We start from the raw sequence: 17,043 nt of genomic DNA on the forward strand, positions 1-17,043 counted from the left end.
TTTGTGACATGGTGTGTTATCCTGCTGGAAGTAGCCATCAGAAGATGGGTACACTGTGGTCATAAAGGGATGGACACGGTCAGCAACAATACTCAGGTAGGCTGTGGTGTTTAAACCATGCTCAGTTGATACTAAGGGGCCCAAAGTGTGCCAAGAAAATATCCCCCACACCATTACACCACCACCACCAGCCTGAACCGTTGATACAAGGTAGGATGGATCCATGCTTTCATGTTGTTTACACCAAAGTCTGACCCTACCATCTGAATGTGGCAGCAGAAATCCAGACTCATCAGACCAGGCAATGTTTTTCCAATCTTCTAATGTTCAATTTTGGTGAGCCCGTGCAAATTGTTGCCTCTGTTTCCTGTTCTTAGCTGACAGGAGTTACACCTTTTTTTTCTTTTTTTTCAGACTATCCTCTGTAAACCCTAGAGATGGTTGTGCGTGGTTCCCCTGTCAAATAGCCAATGGGATTTTTCCATTGGATTTCGGAATATTGCAGAAAAAAATCTCTGTAGCAAGCAAAAATGTATGATACTTGAAAATGTCCACAAATTAACACATCTTTTAAGTCGTAAATGAGATTGCCAGGAGTAAGAATCTAACATTAGTCTTAGAACAAATTACACTATGGTTGCATGACGTCGCCATCACAACGAGGCTGTAAAGCTGGATTAAGTGTGATGACATTTTGTCGTGTCATTTAGCCACTTGTAAGCAACATGTAAAAGCTTAACCCGACTGGGGTATTTACTGATGTATTTTATGTTGTAGAACAAAACGCAAAAGTCTTTTATGCCTGTATTATGACAGACCTTATTTCAGGCATCTAACCAAAACCCCATTCAAAAAACCCATTGACTTCAAGACAAGGGAACAAAGAAAATGCTAACTCATTTCCAGGATTTACAACTCATTCCTGAGCCACTCTGTACTCTGCACATTCAATTTATAGGCCTCACTCAGACTTTCTGTGCCAAGGAATTCTGTACCAACATTCACACTCCCTTCACTTTTCTTCTAGTGTCATCATCAGGTCAAAATTCAAATTTGTCCAATAAAGACATTCCCAACAGCCTCTGCTCTGCTTCGTCTTTATTGCTAATTAGCAAATGTTAGCATGTTAATATGTTAAAGCAATACATGGCATAACATCATACCAGCTTACTTTCGGCATGTTAGCGTTGTCATTGTGGTCATGCTGGCATGCTGGCATGCTGACATCAGTATTTAGCTCATAGAACAGCCTCACAGGGCTGCCACATGGCTTAGTCTAGTTTAACCTTTGCAAAGGTCCTTCAAGACCTACAGAGAGCAACTGTTGTTACAGGCTGACCAGTACTCCCCGTGATGAGTAAACTGACCTTTTAACATCTGTTTATTCTCAGACAGATCAGTAGTCCGCTCACTTACTCAGGGGAGCATCTTAAAACATTCCTTTTGATTATGTATAAATGTACTTCTGCATGCTTTAAGTATTTTCCTTTTTTAAGTTGTAATGAAAATCATAGCCTTGTTAAGATGCTTTGTTTTTGTTAAGCGTTAAATCAGGGTTAATTGTAGTATATATTGTCTATGTAAGTGAGAGAACCTTTGCAACCTTTACTGTGTAGATGAGAGGAGCAGCTGAGTACACTCAACTGTGGAGGATGCTGAGACAGCAGGATGCGAAAGCTTAGCTCCAGTAGGGGATCTCCTTAAGCTTCCTCCCTTTGTGTGGGCTGCTCCAACGTTGAAGTATGCAGGGTAAAAACATTACTTGGAACTAGGAAGTTTTTCGTGTGTTGTGTGTGGTATGGATTGATGGGATGCCTTCAGGTGCCCTCAGGTTAGTTCATCTCAGATTTAATCTGGAAATTGTATTTTTTTCCTTCTGAAAACAGCTTTACTTTGACAAAAGCGACTCAAACTAAATATTTTTTTATTGGGTGACACTACTGAAAAAAAAGCCCTCAGAGCTGTCTTGTCTGTCACCATTCTGTGCTCTTTCTTGTTATTTGTAGCTAAGTGTTAAGAGTGTTTGAGTTTATTCTTAGGAGCTGAGCACTCCCCTTGCCATATGTTACACCTCCTGTGTGATAGTCTTCTTCTATGTCCTCAGGTCCTAAATCAATGGAGTCTAAATGATCATACCCATGCTCTGCTGCTGGTGTTTCTTGCCTTTGAATTTCTCTAATGTGTCCTGGTGCATGAAGAAAATATAACTTTGAGACCAGTCTGGGTCTCCTTGATCCCTTGGAAGCACAGGGACCATGGGGCCTCCAGGGACCACCCAAGATGGGACAAGGGGGCGGCGGACGTCCATGCCCTGCCAACCAAAATCTATCATGATTGTCCATTCGACACCTTCGGGAGAGGGAAATCAGTGTGAGAGCTACGTAATAAATGTAAGGCAGTGAAAAATTTGTACTCTTGTCTATTTTTAATAATAAAGTAAATTTGATAAGCCTCAGCTGGTCTTACTTGAATATACAAGTTTAATTATAACAATAATTGGATCAGAGAAGCTCTTGGTAAAGCACCAACATGGACAGAGATATGCCAAAAGCTTAGCAGAGTCTTTTCAGTCTTATATTGTTTATTTCACACGTCAGACAGAACTGTTTAACACCTCAGCATGCAGACAGACTATGAGGACTTGGAAAATATCTTAAGCATTGTCATACACTTTCAAACTGTTATTATTATTCATGATTATATTCACATACTTCGATATTTGATATCTTTTCCACAGCAAGCAGTGATTTGGATTTTCCAAGAAAACACTGTACAACTTTGATTTGAGGGCGTCTTGTTGGCTTGAAAATTGAGATTGAAAGTTCATTCTGGTTCTAGTGAACTTCATGCACTCAGATTCAAACCTGTGAGAGAGGAGAATAACATTCATTACCTTTTTTTGCTTTTTCCAGAGAGATGCAGACTCACCACTTCCTCTTGCGGACATCATGCCAGGGAATTTTCCAGAGCTTTCAACAGCCATACGTAGGCATAAAAGCACCACAGATATCCCTTTTCGTGGTAACATTTGCTTGCTTCCACCACCCACCCTTGGTCTCACAGAAACAGAGCAAGCCCTCTTGCGTCGCTCGTCACTGAGAGAGACCAACACTGTGTCGCGCTACCCTCGCCATGCTCTCAGCGTGCCTAACATGGGCAGCACAACTCCCCTTCGTGTCACTAACAGTCCCCTCCGCAGCACCCAGCTCTCACCTGTACACAGCAACATATCCAGCCCTAGAGAGGTGGAGAGGCTGGCTAAAGCCCGGAGTAAACTCCTGGAGAGTGAGTGTAACCAAACCCCCACCCTTCCTCCAGAAACCAGAGAGCAAATTCGCTATGTCTCCAAGGATGGAAAGTGTCGTGTCAACCTGGGCTACATATCTGAGAGGGGTCGCTTTCTGTCTGACATCTTTACCTCTTTTGTGGACCTTCAGTACCGCTGGTTTCTATTTGTATTCATGATGTGCTACATCACCACCTGGTTCTTGTTTGCTGGGCTCTACTTCTTGAATGCTTTCTTCCGAGGTGACCTAGGGCAAGAGCGACCCCTGAGCACCCATGTAGAACACCTTGTAGACCAAAGGCCCTGCTATTTAGGTGTAAATGGCTTCATCTCAGCTCTACTCTTCTCCGTGGAAACGCAGCGCACCATTGGTTATGGGTCACGCACTGTTTCTCCCTCCTGCCATGAAGGCGTTCTGCTAGTTATGATACAGTGCATTGTTGGGTCCATGATAGATGCACTCATGGTGGGTTGCATGTTTGTTAAAATATCCAGACCTAAGAAGCGGGCTGAGACACTACTTTTCAGTCACACCTGCGTTATTGCCAACCGTGATGACCAGCTATGTTTGATGTTCCGCTTGGGGGACCTGAGAGAAAGCCACATGGTGGATGCCAAGATCCGTGCAAAGTTAATCAAGTCGCGCCAAACAGCCGAGGGCGAGTTCTTGCCACTGGAGCAGACGGAGATTGACCTCGGCTACGAAACTGGGTCAGACCGACTCTTCCTGGTGGAGCCTCAAGTTATTCAGCACAATATTGACTCTAACAGCCCCTTTTGGGAGCTGGGCCCTCAGCAGCTTAGACGACAACAGTTTGAGATAATCGTTATCTTGGAGGGCATTGTCGAGGCCACAGGTGAGTAATTAGTAATAGTAGTAGTCAAAGAGAGATATAGCAGATATCGCACAAGATCCAAGAGGGTTCATTTATTGTCATTATACAAAGCAGGGTTGCACAAGAAATGCAAGATGTAGTCCCTTTAAGTGTCTCATCAAAAGAGACTCACTGCAGAGTCACTGCTGGACGGATCAGTGAATGACAACAACCCCGCCCACATTTTAAAGAGTACTGTTTGCAGTGGATAGCGAGGGTCTAGGTATCGTGCCTGAGGGGTTACTTCTGGTTCCAAAGGAGCTAAAAAAAATCCATTCAAACGGCACTCTGAGAACTTTGATCATTCCTAGTTCCTGCGGTGCAGCCCATCCAAAAAGTGGGGTTCTTAAAACTATGAAGAAGTTCCTTGGGTCCAAAAACACCTTTAGTCTTGATTTCACTCCTGCCTAGAGGTCTGCTTCACCTCCCAGCAATTGTATTTGTTTACTGCTCTGTTAACAGCATTGAAAAGTGTGTCAGCCGTTGTCATTGGGACTTTTCTTTTGTGGTTGGTTTGAGGGATCCAGATGACAGAGAGCGATTGCTAAATATAATTTTTTGTGCTGTGAGCACCACAAGGGACATTTCCAAATCACTTTGACTGGTTTGGCAGGAGGCAGGATTCTGAAACAGTCTGTGGCTGAAAACCACAAGATGTTATTGTGTAAGTTACAGTGAAAATACTCTTCTAAAGTGTTCATGTTTACTTTCAGTATTGTGCAAAAACTGACAGGACAATGTTTCATATCCAATCGTTTGCTAACAATGTTGCTCATTTACTGCCTATTTACATATATGGGGATACATTTATACATCACATTTTGTACAGTCAAGATAATCTGCATTTCTTGGGAAAGTGATTAATTCATAGCATGGCAGATTATAATCTAAATGTTCAAAGGCTGAGGGTAGAAATCCCACAAAAAAGCTTTAATAAAAATAAAGGGGGAAAAAAGCAGGAAATGAAATGTCTGAGCCAGTTGGAAGGAATCCCTTTATCCTGTTTTCTTGCTGACTGTTCTGAACAGTGGGTCAGAGTGACCCTGAGGAGCTAAGCAATGCAAGGCCTGTGTTTTTGTTAGTGTTTTTTAATCTTTGTTAGGTTAAAATGGTGATCATCTGATTTAATCAAAAAGTTGTAAATATCAAATTATAGCCATTCAGTGGGATTTTTTCTTAAAGTTGAGCAAAGTAAGGATAGACTGAGTTCCTCAATACAGGTCTACCTTTTCCTCTCTGATGAGGAGCTCTCTGATAAATTAGTCCTCTAACAACATGCTGAAATCTGTTGTATTTAGCTAGTTACAAGCTTGGCTGCATATTGTTGTGCCATTTGTCTTACCCTCCAGTCAGCGTGGTTTTCAAAGTACAATGCTCTGCACTCTGCTTCCATTGACGCTTTATAAACGTCTAGTGTGTGAGATCTAGTGACATCTAGTGATGAGCTTGTGAATTGCAACCAACTGAAACTTTTCTCATGTGCCAAGGTGTAGGATGCGACAACTTAGAGCCAGTGTTTAGTTTGTCCGTGCTGGGCAACTGTCGAACGACATGGCTGACTTTGTGAAAGATAACTTGCTCCGTATGTAGATAAAGGCTAAACAGCTCACTCTAATGTAACAAGAATACAACAATTATTATTTTCCGGTGATTACCCTAATGAACACATAGCCAGGAAACGTGCATTGCTTAAACAATTTTCTCAAACTTCTGGAAAATACATGTGCGTCATCTTTCTGACAGTAACGCTGTTTTCATCGAAACATATCTGTAAACTGTAAGCTGTCAATGAAACGCTGCAAAAAGTACAAGACTGTTTGGTCTCAAATTGGAAACAGATGTGTGAACAAAAGGGCCTCTGTCTCTGAAGCAGTAGGAGCAACAATGCGGGTGCTTCCTAATGACATTTAAGCACTGACATGGAGACAAGAATTTACTTAATATTGCTGGAATTGTTTTCAGTGCTGACTATGATGCTGTGACACAAAGTTGAATAGTCAAGTGCAAATTATAGAGAGAATTCAGAGCATTTCTTACAATATAAATGTACCCTATGCCTAATCATGAGTATACTATGAATGAATGTTTTATCCACCCAAAACTTCCCTTATACACACACTAATAGCTGTTTGTATGAGGCAGATTCATAGCAGTATTGAGGTATGGATCGGTATATCTTGCTCTGAGTTGAACATTATGGGAAGTGAGTGTTTGGTTGTTAAGTGTGAGTAAGATCAGAGTAATATTCATCTTTGATTGTGTCTGAGTCTTTGGTAGGAGCATTTACTGTAATGATACCATTAGGGGTGTAGATTTTTGTGCAATGGACATGGCTTACTGTGAAGGAAAACAAGGTGTCTGCACGCATAGATGACAGTAGAAAAAAAATGCCCTCAGTTTCAACTCAAGCTGCACACAGCTGTACAAATTCAAGTCATTGAGCAAATTTCAGGAAACCAGATGATAAAGGTGTCTGGAAAGTTGGAACTTTAGAAATCCTGCTTTGTAAGTCAGAATGCACTGAGAATTGACACATTCTTTGGTTTCTTACACAAGTCAAAAAACAAGAAAATACAGCAAAACTGGAAGTGACCTATGTCCTCCCACAGAACAGACGCAATATAATTTCTACACAGTCTACAGGAGGGAACAATGAGAGGATATGTGGCCTCTCCTGCTGATAAGCTGAAAAGTACAAACATCAGAAATGCCAGCAGCCACATCCCTGTTAAACTGCAGCTGAACTGCAGCCCAGTAATTTTCTCACAATGATGGTACTTTTGGTTTTTCAAATGTCTGCGTTTCTGTAAATGACGTTATTTAAAATGCTGATGTTTTTCCTGAACTGTTATTTTGTTTCCTGTCTTGTTTATGTTTATTTTTTTCTTGAAATGCTTTTGTGTTTCCTTTTACTTTTTGATTTGTTGCCCAGTATTGTAATGCTTTGCTCATCAGACTACACATGACACAAAAACCCTAAGAGCTGGAAAAAATGTGATCCAATGCAACAGCCATGCAGATGACAGTAACATAAGAGGAAACTTAAAATTACATTGTTTTAAAGGTATACTACGCAGGATTTGTGGGTAACTGTTTGTAAATTGTACTGCCAAAAAGTGTACATGAAAGCCAAAAACAGATTGGCGTTTTACTTTATGACTGGGTTATAATCTGCCGTGCTTCTGCCCCTGACGTCATGCTTTTACTTTGTTTTATTCATTATTCATTCAAGCTTAATGTTTGCTATTTTATATCGTTAATTGCCCACGTGTGTTTTGATTGTCTGCCCCACCTTAATTGGTTTCACCTGTCCCCCATTAGCCCCGCAGTCAGCATCTGTTTTCACTCCTGAATAAGTCATTCCCACTTACTTCAGCCCACTTCCTTTGTTCTATCTACCCGGAAAGGATGTATTTGTGCACACTGGTTTCCAGTCTGGGGGTGATAAAAGATATGTGGCCGAACTTAAAACTGTGTATGGTCTCTACTCTTCGTTCTTCAAGAATGCCTTTTTGTCAATTTGTATTTGTTGCAGTTGAGCTAGTTTTGGAATATTGTTATGCCAATATGAAATTTCTACTGTACGACTGTTTGTCCATGTGTTGTGTGAGGCACATTATTTAGTTTTTGTCTTCTGTTTTTTTGTTAGTTTGTTTCTGTTTATGTGATGATGGAGTGATGCTGTTTGTTTGTGTATTGGTTGTGTTGTATGTAGTCACCACCTGCTTATACTGAACTCCACTTCTAAATGGCAAAAGTGACAAGAAATTACAAGAAAATGATGAAAAAGAGAAAAAAGAGAAGAAAAATAAATAAATAAAAAAGAGAGAAAAGGTACCCACTAGGGGGAGTGGTGGTTGGGCTTTAAGAAAAAGGGGTGTATGAATTTTATTTTATTTCTTAATATATCCTCCTGGGACCCTGGGACCTCATAAGAGGACATCACATGTTGGGTTTACTTGACCTTATACTTTATTCTACTTTTTTGTGCAATCTAGTGGTAGTAAGAGCACAATACACTTATCCATGTAAAACAAGATGACAGCCCACTCTGCCAAGTCAGTCTGCAGCCGATCCTGACACAAAAGTGGACAAGGTCCAAAACCTGATCAGATTTCATTCATTCAACTAAGTGAACTTGTTAATTTTAGAGCTGAGATTTTTTTTTTTTCAAGATATAAACTTAAAAAAAATCTCACAGGATAAGGGTACGATGAAGGTCTAAACACAAGCTATATTCAGAGCCTTCACTCTGCATTAGATAAGTAGGCTACGCCATTAAAACAACCAAATATCTCAGAACAGAGTGTAAGGGAAAAGAAAACATTGAATTTGTCAACAACAAAAAAAAAACAGTTTGTATGATTGTTTAAAAAAAACAAAATACTGAGAACTGCATTAAAAGTTTCAAAAATAATCAGGAAAACTAATCTTTGATGCAATATGTGTAAATAATCTTCTCAACATTCATCCAAATGGCTTGTTTTAGACAAACGTCCTGCAGTTTTGTGGTGATTCTTTAGGTTACATTAACTGTTTATCAGTTGTTCTATACTGTTATTGTTATTCATTGAATATAGTATGAAATATCCATAGAATATGACCTTTACTCAGGGGTTGTCAGTTTATATTCAATGAAACAGTGACATCTTGTGGCTAATGATGTGTACTTCAGTTTTAAATCACCGATGCATTTTACATGTTTGAAAGAGCACTCACAGCCACTTCCATCTCCTCGTTTTACACACAGGCATGATGTGCCAAGCCAAAACATCCTACATAGAGACGGAGATAGAGTGGGGCGCTCGCTTTGAGCCCTGCATGACTCTGGAGAAGGGCTCGTTCAGAGTCGACCTGCGGCGGTTCCACAGCACCTACAAGGTCCCGCTGCCGGACTGCAGCGCCAGCCAGGTCCACCAGTTAATGCTTCTGGCAGAGGACTCCAAAGCCAGCAATTGGGGGACCTGGGCAGAGGGGACGGCAGAGGAAGACAAAGACAAGCAGCCGTCTCATGGAGGATTCAGTTTTGATAACATACTTGAGGAGAGGGCGTCTGAGGACAATGAAAGTGAGGGGAGTGCAGGAAAAAGCTAAACACCGGTTTCTTAAAACGTTTGACCTCACATGACTCGGTAAGCTAGCCTCTCAGTTCTGCTTTACTAGTTTTGTCATCTGTTAGCAACTAAGTTATTTCCATGTAAAGCCCATTCAAGCAGTTTAGCCTCCTGTTGTTTGAGAATATTGTGTCTAAAGGGACACGTTTAACTTAAAATGGAGGCTACAGAGGTTGGTCGTCCCACTTTTTACTTGTATTTGAAGCCCTCAAAAACTAGGGGAGAGTGGGGCACAACCTAACCCATTTTAGTTGGGCTAAATTTGAGATTAATTATTTTTGGTTTTATTCTAACAACATTTAGAATTATTTATTTATTTATAAGGACAACACACATTAATCAACTTTTACTTTCTGTAAATGTGCCAGTGTTAGCCAGTTGGCTAATTTTCAACTGCAGTCCTTTGGCAAGATGTTTTGAAACCAATAAAAGGATAAAAAAAATCACAGGACAATTCACAGGACAAAAGACAACATAAAGACATACACCTATCAGCCAAATCATTAAATCCACTGACATTGATAACATTGATAATCTCATTACAATGCAGTGTTCTGCTGGGAGATCTTGGGTCCTGGCGTTCATGTGTATGCACTTTACCCACCTAAACATTGTTATAGACCAAGTACCCACACTTATTGCAGCAGTAACCCCGATGACAGTAGCCCCCCAGCAAGGCAGTGCACCCTGCCACACCACAAAAACTGCTCAGGAATGGTCCAAGAAATGTGACAAAGAGTTCAAGACATCGACCTAACTTGCAAATTCCCAAGATCCCGATCTGATCAATTAACTGTGGGACAAACCGGTACTCCAGAGGTCATTTGTCCGGGCCTGGACAGGTCAGAGCCTCTACAGGTCAGAGCCAAGTCTGATCTACGGCGGAGCCTCTGACCTGTCGAGGCATGGACACAGGATCTCTGGGGGTGTCCTGTGTTGTCTGGCACCAAGGCATTGTCGACAGATCCTTTGAGACCTGTGGGGTGTGAGGTAAGGTACTGGCACGTTTCACGAATACTCAATCAGATTGGTATCTGGGAAATCTGAAGGCCAGGTTGATGCCTTGAGCTGTTTGTCACATCCCCTGTGCCATTCCTGAGCAGTTTTTGTGGTGTGGCATGGTGCATTGTCCTACCTGAGGGGGTGCACTGCCATCAGGGAGTGCAGTTCCCATGAAGAGGTGTATTGGTCTGTAATGGTGTTTGGGTGGGTGCAGCGCGTCAAGTGGTATCAACATGAATTCGAGGACCCAAGGTTTTCCAAAAGAACATTACAAAACAATCAATGTTATTCACTTCACCAGCCAGTGGTTTTAATATTTTAGCTGATCGGTTTAAAGACAGCATTAACCACAGCAATTACAGATTTTCAAGCTAGAACAGTCGCCATGCAAAGCAACAAGCAACAGCAAAGCATCAGTATAATACAATAATACAATAATACAACAACAACAACAACAACAACAACAACAAAGAGCATGTTAGCACAAACAGACACGCAAGCAATACAGAGCATCAACATACAGATTAGCATTACATTCAGACATGCAGAGCAGCAATATAAAGTAAAAACAGATAAGATACAAAAGTCATTATGTATGATCAAATGCACTAACACACAAGCCATGCGACAGATAGTTTGTTATGCTGTTGATAAAATAGATTTTGCATACATACCCATGCAGAGTTGGCTGTCTGGCACCGGGCAAGGACATAAAGCAAGTTAGCAGCAGGTCAGCCAGAAATAACAATGTTTCTATGAGCAATGTACTGTATTGATTAGAAATGTTCACGTCTGATCGTCCAAAAACCAGATCGTCTTGAGCCTTTGTTTGAAGGTGTGATAGGTGTTACAGTTTCTCATCTCAGATGGAAGATTGTCCCACATGCACATCTCTGCTACAGATGAACATCTGTTTTTTTTTTGTTTTTTTTTCTGAAACTAGAACTGAAGTGAAATGTTACAACATATCCCATGGGTGAGGTTAATTTTAACAGGCAGAGGGTTAGTTTTAACACTTGCTGGAAATGTCTGTTTAACACAATTAATTCAATTGTATCTATATACTATAGGGCAGTGGTTCCCAACTGGTGGGTCGTGGTCCAAAAGTGGGTCCTGGGCTCATTCTGAATGAACTGCAAGTGACTCACAAATGTGTCAAGTTTGTCAAAAAAGACACTATATTGCCAAGTACAGCGAATTTCCGCCAGAGCACTTTAATTTTGAAGTGCCGTTTCCTGTTGTAGAGTGAGTGACTAACAGACAGCTACTTGACAGCAGAGACAGCAGCCAAGCTTGACGTTAAGGCCAAACACAAGTATGATGCTGACTGTATTAAAGTGTGTGGACCTTATCTAATGACTAAGCAGAAATCTGGAATCCAATGACTGGACCAGTCGGGAACCACTGCTATAGGGTGATACTGTTTATGGATCTATTTATGATAGATATTCAGACATCTGTACATCCCTCATCGAACCACTAATGCTTCATGGATGGAAAGATTGGTACATAAATGGATTCATAGTATGTGTGGATATCACATATTTTTCTCTTTTCATCTGTGATAGATTGATGGATAGATGTGTAGATACCTATCTCTCCATCTACATCAGGTGAAGGACAGGTATCCACATAGTTATACATCCGTTAGTCTATTATCGATGTTCAGTGGTTGAATATTGATAATAGAATATAGTTGAATATATCGATAGATATGGGCTGTTTCATTGCTATTCTGTTGCTAGGGCAACAACTTTGGTCCCTGTTTACTTCCTGTCAGCTTCTGCATTAACATACATTCAAACAGGAAATACAAAGGGACCCATTTAGAATGTTTATGTTGTCCAGTTTGAAACGGTCTGTACAAAGATTGGATAACCTCGATCCACCTGTCAAAATATGAGTATTCAATGTATGACTGACTTTGAAATTGTGTGTCAATAAGATACCTGACAAATAAAAAATACCTCTCTGTGGAATTTTTTGGGTCACTGTCTGGCAGTATTGTGCACAAATGGCCAGAAACACAAAAGGATTGACCGCACTCCCTCAATTCCCTTTCAGTGTGAAATGGAGGTCTAAAATGTCAGGAGGAATGGAGTGACCTTACTCTCCTTAAAGTCCGGGTAAAGCAAAAATGAATGGGTAATGAGTTTGTCACACTAAAGAAACATGGGTTATTAAGCACCCAGCAAAATGTAAGTGATTAAAAAAGTCAGCAAGTATATAAAATCATGAAAATATAGAATAGGCAGTATTCTCTGCTCTGAGACACTGGGAGCAGCTGTCTGCTGCATGTGCTGAAGCCACGCCAACTCAGGAAAAGCTGCAGCCTCTTTTAATTGTAGCACGATAACGGTGGATGTTCCATCTAGCAGCTTTATTGGACTTGTACAGCCATACATGTTTGAGCCACCTGACACAGAATCAAATTGGCAGCCAGAGGACACTGACGTGCCTGAATATTAACCTCGTTCTTCTCAGTCTGCAACAGAATGGTAATTTTTATTTTTTCAAACAACAAAACTCAACGCCTCTAGGGACCTTATCACAATGTTTATTTACCATAACTTCCAGGTAGAAAATCCACGTTACGCACATTAAAATCAAACAGTGCTGAGCAGACGTTGTCTTAGTTAGTTAGTTAGTTCTGTATCTTTAATGTGTTTCCCTGTGGGGCTGATTTGTGTTCTTAGATTTAGAAAATAAATCCACTTGTATGACCATACAATAAGCAAGAAAGGTGCCATTCCATCTACAGTCAGAACATAGGGCCAAGGTTCATCTGTAGTTATCTAATGTATTCACTAGAGGGGGCTGTTTTCCTCCAAAGATCTACTAACTTTTGCTCATAGATGCATATACACACACACACACACACACACACACACACACACACACACATATATGCGCATATACAATTTACACTTGTGATTTTTTTTGCTAGCGACCTAGCTAACAACCACATGTTGCAGCCTAGCTAGAAAAAAAACAAAAAAACTTAACTATCACTCTCCTTTCATACTTTTTAATGGTAATTATTTCTTTTTAAATACAAACCCACTGTGTAAAAGCCTAGAATAGAAACACAGAAGATCTAAATATTTACATTTTGACATGGAAAAACCCTAAAAGTCCTTTCACCTCAATGTCAAGTTTCTTACTCCTGAAATGATCCTGTAGGTGACCTCTGACCCCAATTCTGGAAATTTCAGTCCCAACACTTTGAAACAGCACCTTTCAAGAAACAAGATCTAATGAATGTGACAACCAACCCTGTTCTCCCCTAATATTAACCATGTAACCGTATGTCGAATTCTGAATCACTTACTCCTCATGTTGCTACTTATCGAGCAGTAGCCTGGTTTTTGGTCACTTAATTTAAATTTAGTTTTTCTGTTCAAGAACAAAATGATTTGGCAAAATGATTGTGTTTACTCAGTTGGTAAAACAAGTCATGTTAGACCCACTGTGTTTCTGCTTTTACTGAGAGAGGGGTTTGTAAATTTCATTTTTAGATACAATGTCTTTCTCAAATTAGGAGTTAGGAGTTTAATTGTTATCATGTCTGATATTCATATTGTGTCAAGAAGCATTTTGTGTTGAGACAAAAATAATTCTGATATCAAATAAGAATTCAGATGATGAAATAGATACCAACAAATAATTTCAATATGATGAGTGCTGGCATTCAGTCAGTGTTAACTTTGATGTGGTTGTGATCTGGTCTGATGTACAACATGTGATACAAGAGATGAAATATAAAGGAAAGAAGAACAAAGACTATAAGTGTGTTTGTAAATGCATGTCAGGTCTTCTTTATGGAGTGAGAAGATCCAGTGAAGAAGATCCAATGATTCCAGTGGATGGCGAGCTTCCAGCTTGATTTCCAGGAAGTTGGATCTACATTGCCACTGCGTTTTGGTAGGATCGCACCAGTCACCTGGAGCACACATTTTACTTAAAGAGTGCACTCTGACTCATCAGACTCTCACAGACCTCCATCCGATCTGAACTGTTGACTCTTACTAATTTTTTCCAACGCCAAAATAAATGTTGGCATTGTACGTTTCTGCAAACCAAAGATACATTACACTTGTATGTTATGTAGCAGATGCATTAAAACTTTACGTTTGAACAGTCCTGTGGTTATTGTGTGGGTTGGTTTGGGCACAAACAATCCACGTGGTTATGGTTTGCAAAAGATCATGTTTAGGCTTAAAATACCTGGATTTGATGGCACAATCCTGGACCAAAACACAGCAATGTCTCTGCTTATGCAGCCACATTTTGTGGGTCTATCACCCATGAAAACACAGTGATGACTCGCTAAAACAACTGTGTTTTTGTTGGTCTCTCTCAGGTGTCATGCCATCCACCATTCCCTCCCTCTCCTGATGACAAAGTCAGCTCATATAGCCTACTACGTCACTTTAAAAATGTTGATATGATACGTATGAAATGTACAGATGTAATGTGTCCATGGTTTGCAGCAATGTTCAGACACTGACTTGGATGTTACTTGAAACTGTGACGAAAGTTTCAGTTGGTTCAAAGGGCCCAGTTTTTGTTCATGTTTGTGTTAATGTGATGCAGGTTGCATTGTTTTGCTATTCATAAGCAAACTACAGTTGCACTTAACTGAATTCTCTTGTGTTGATGGTTGTTGCACTCAAAACGTAGCTCCTTCAGAACCTAGAGTAAGGTGTACTAATCCACACTAACTATGTTCTAGGGGGATAAACATTCTCTCAGGCTGCATTTTGGTCTGCCACAAAATGTATCCCCTCTCTATGATTCAGCCTTTGCCGTACCATCAAGTATGTTATTTTGTGTATATGCTCATACTCATTCATTATTCTTTTGCTCTGTTTTTTTTGGTTGTGGAAAGGCTAAAATAAGACACCAATCTTCATCCTCCCTAGACACCTAGTATTGCTCTTATATTGCCTCGTATGATCAGCAGTTCAGCATGTGAAGAGATCTAAACCTCATATCAGACAGAATCATCAACTCCTTACAACCTAGTTCCATTTCTGGTCTCACATTGCCTCCGCTCTGTCTGATTTCCGCGGGGGAGGGGGATTCCCTAACCAATCACTAGAGATCAACGTATCTCATCATTTAAACTCAAATGTCATCTTAAGTTGACACTGATGTGTAGCTATGCCAATATGCCAGTGTTGCAGGGGTTTTAAGAGTGGAGTGTAGCAAAGTAAAAACAGTGATGTTAGGCGATATACCATTTATACCATACCATTTATGTTAAAAAAATCGACCCATCTTTGGTTCCTGCATACAGCTTGACAACAGCATGACAACGGCGCTTGTTCCGTTCGTGGCGCTGATGACTATTGTTAATCTTCCCACGGCGCTCATTGGATGGATTGTTTTTCAACCGAGAAACCGCTGCTTCATGTCATGATGCCAGACAATTCATTCTACTCAGTCTATTCAAAGGTCTGGACTCAGAACGGACCTTTTCTGGTTGCTTAGCTATGATTGGACAATTACTTTTCCAAGGCGGGGTTAAGCTATGGGCCAATTCCATTTATAGCTGCTTCAGTTTAAGCTCCTGGTATTGTGCATAGTGTCATAGCTTAATGCAACACTTGAGTAGAACAGAGCCATGGTTAATGTTATTAGTGGCACCTGTGCTTTTCTGACTATGACAAGTCAAAATGGCTGCTGTGAAAAAGGCCTCTTAAATCATCAGATGTGATGCATGATGCCTGCAATGATGGCTAAATGGATTATCTGTTAAAGTGGATTATCAGTCTCTGTGAGATGTCATGTACTGTACATGTCATGTGTAGACACAGGGACCCCAACACAGACTGCTGGACAACAAACTGGTCACAATATTACATTTGCTCCTGGGCCAGGGCAATGAAAAGGATTTATGAGGGAAACCAGTTTCTGTATCCGCAGTAGAAAGAAAGAAAAGGTTTTCGTTTAAATTGCAAAACACAGAAGACACTTCATCTTCTTCACATTGTAAGAAGTCAGGCTAGACTTTATACTTCATGATTTTATAGTCATTAATGCTGTTATGTGTGGGGATATGTGTGGGCAGCTCGCCTCTCTCTCCCCTCTCTGTCCTAAGTCCCTCCCACCCCACGACCACAGGCATATACACGTGCTTCTTGTAGTAACCCAGAGCTTCCCATAATATGATTTATATAATCGTACATCATTGTGGAGTTGTGAATGGTGCAGTCACTCTGCCCCGTCTTGTCCTGATCTCTTTCTCTCTATCAGACCAAAAATGAGAGAAGGATTAGCAAGCTAATGTTAGCCACCCCACCGTCCTTTTGCCTCGCTCCTCCCTGTTGTGGACTGCTTTCTTGTAGGGCAGCAGCTCAGGAAACGGACCTTCGGTAAGTGGCTGTATTGGCTAAAATTCTGTCAGCACAATATCAGGCTGGTGGCCAGTGGAAGCCAGGTCTGACCTTCTAGCTGATCTGGTGGGAGGTCAGGAGTTGTCCACTCGTCCAGAGCTGGGGTTTGTGCTGGCTCGATTTGTGTGGCCATAGATAGTGCTGAGGTGGTCTGTGGCAGCAGTGAGGCTGATGACACAGTGCGATTCGCGACTCTAACTAACATAAGCTAGGCCTGTGTAAATGTAAACATGAAGCAGCAGCCATAAGCCTTTGGCTCCGGTTAGCAGAAGGCTAAACTATTAACACTTGTATTGTTTGGTTTACTGACAGACAGATGGGCTTAACTCAGCCCTGCAACTGCCAAGATACTGGATTTTTTATTT

At 40.8% G+C, this 17,043-nt stretch overlaps 1 protein-coding gene across 1 annotated transcript; it reads left to right on the forward strand.

The window, feature by feature from the left end:
* Positions 1–3,272: 3,272 nt before the first annotated feature.
* LOC126391734 (G protein-activated inward rectifier potassium channel 3-like) lies at positions 3,273–9,255 on the forward strand (the record flags this gene model as incomplete). The annotated part of the gene is made up of 2 exons (XM_050046652.1): positions 3,273–4,143; positions 8,912–9,255. Coding segments are annotated over 2 exons (1,215 nt in total), but the record flags the coding sequence as incomplete, so codon positions are not given.
* Between the last annotated feature and the right edge of the window lie 7,788 nt (positions 9,256–17,043).

The sequence above is a fragment of the Epinephelus moara genome, chromosome 6 (assembly GCF_006386435.1).
Source record: "Epinephelus moara isolate mb chromosome 6, YSFRI_EMoa_1.0, whole genome shotgun sequence".
NCBI classification, from domain to species: Eukaryota; Metazoa; Chordata; class Actinopteri; order Perciformes; family Serranidae; genus Epinephelus; species Epinephelus moara.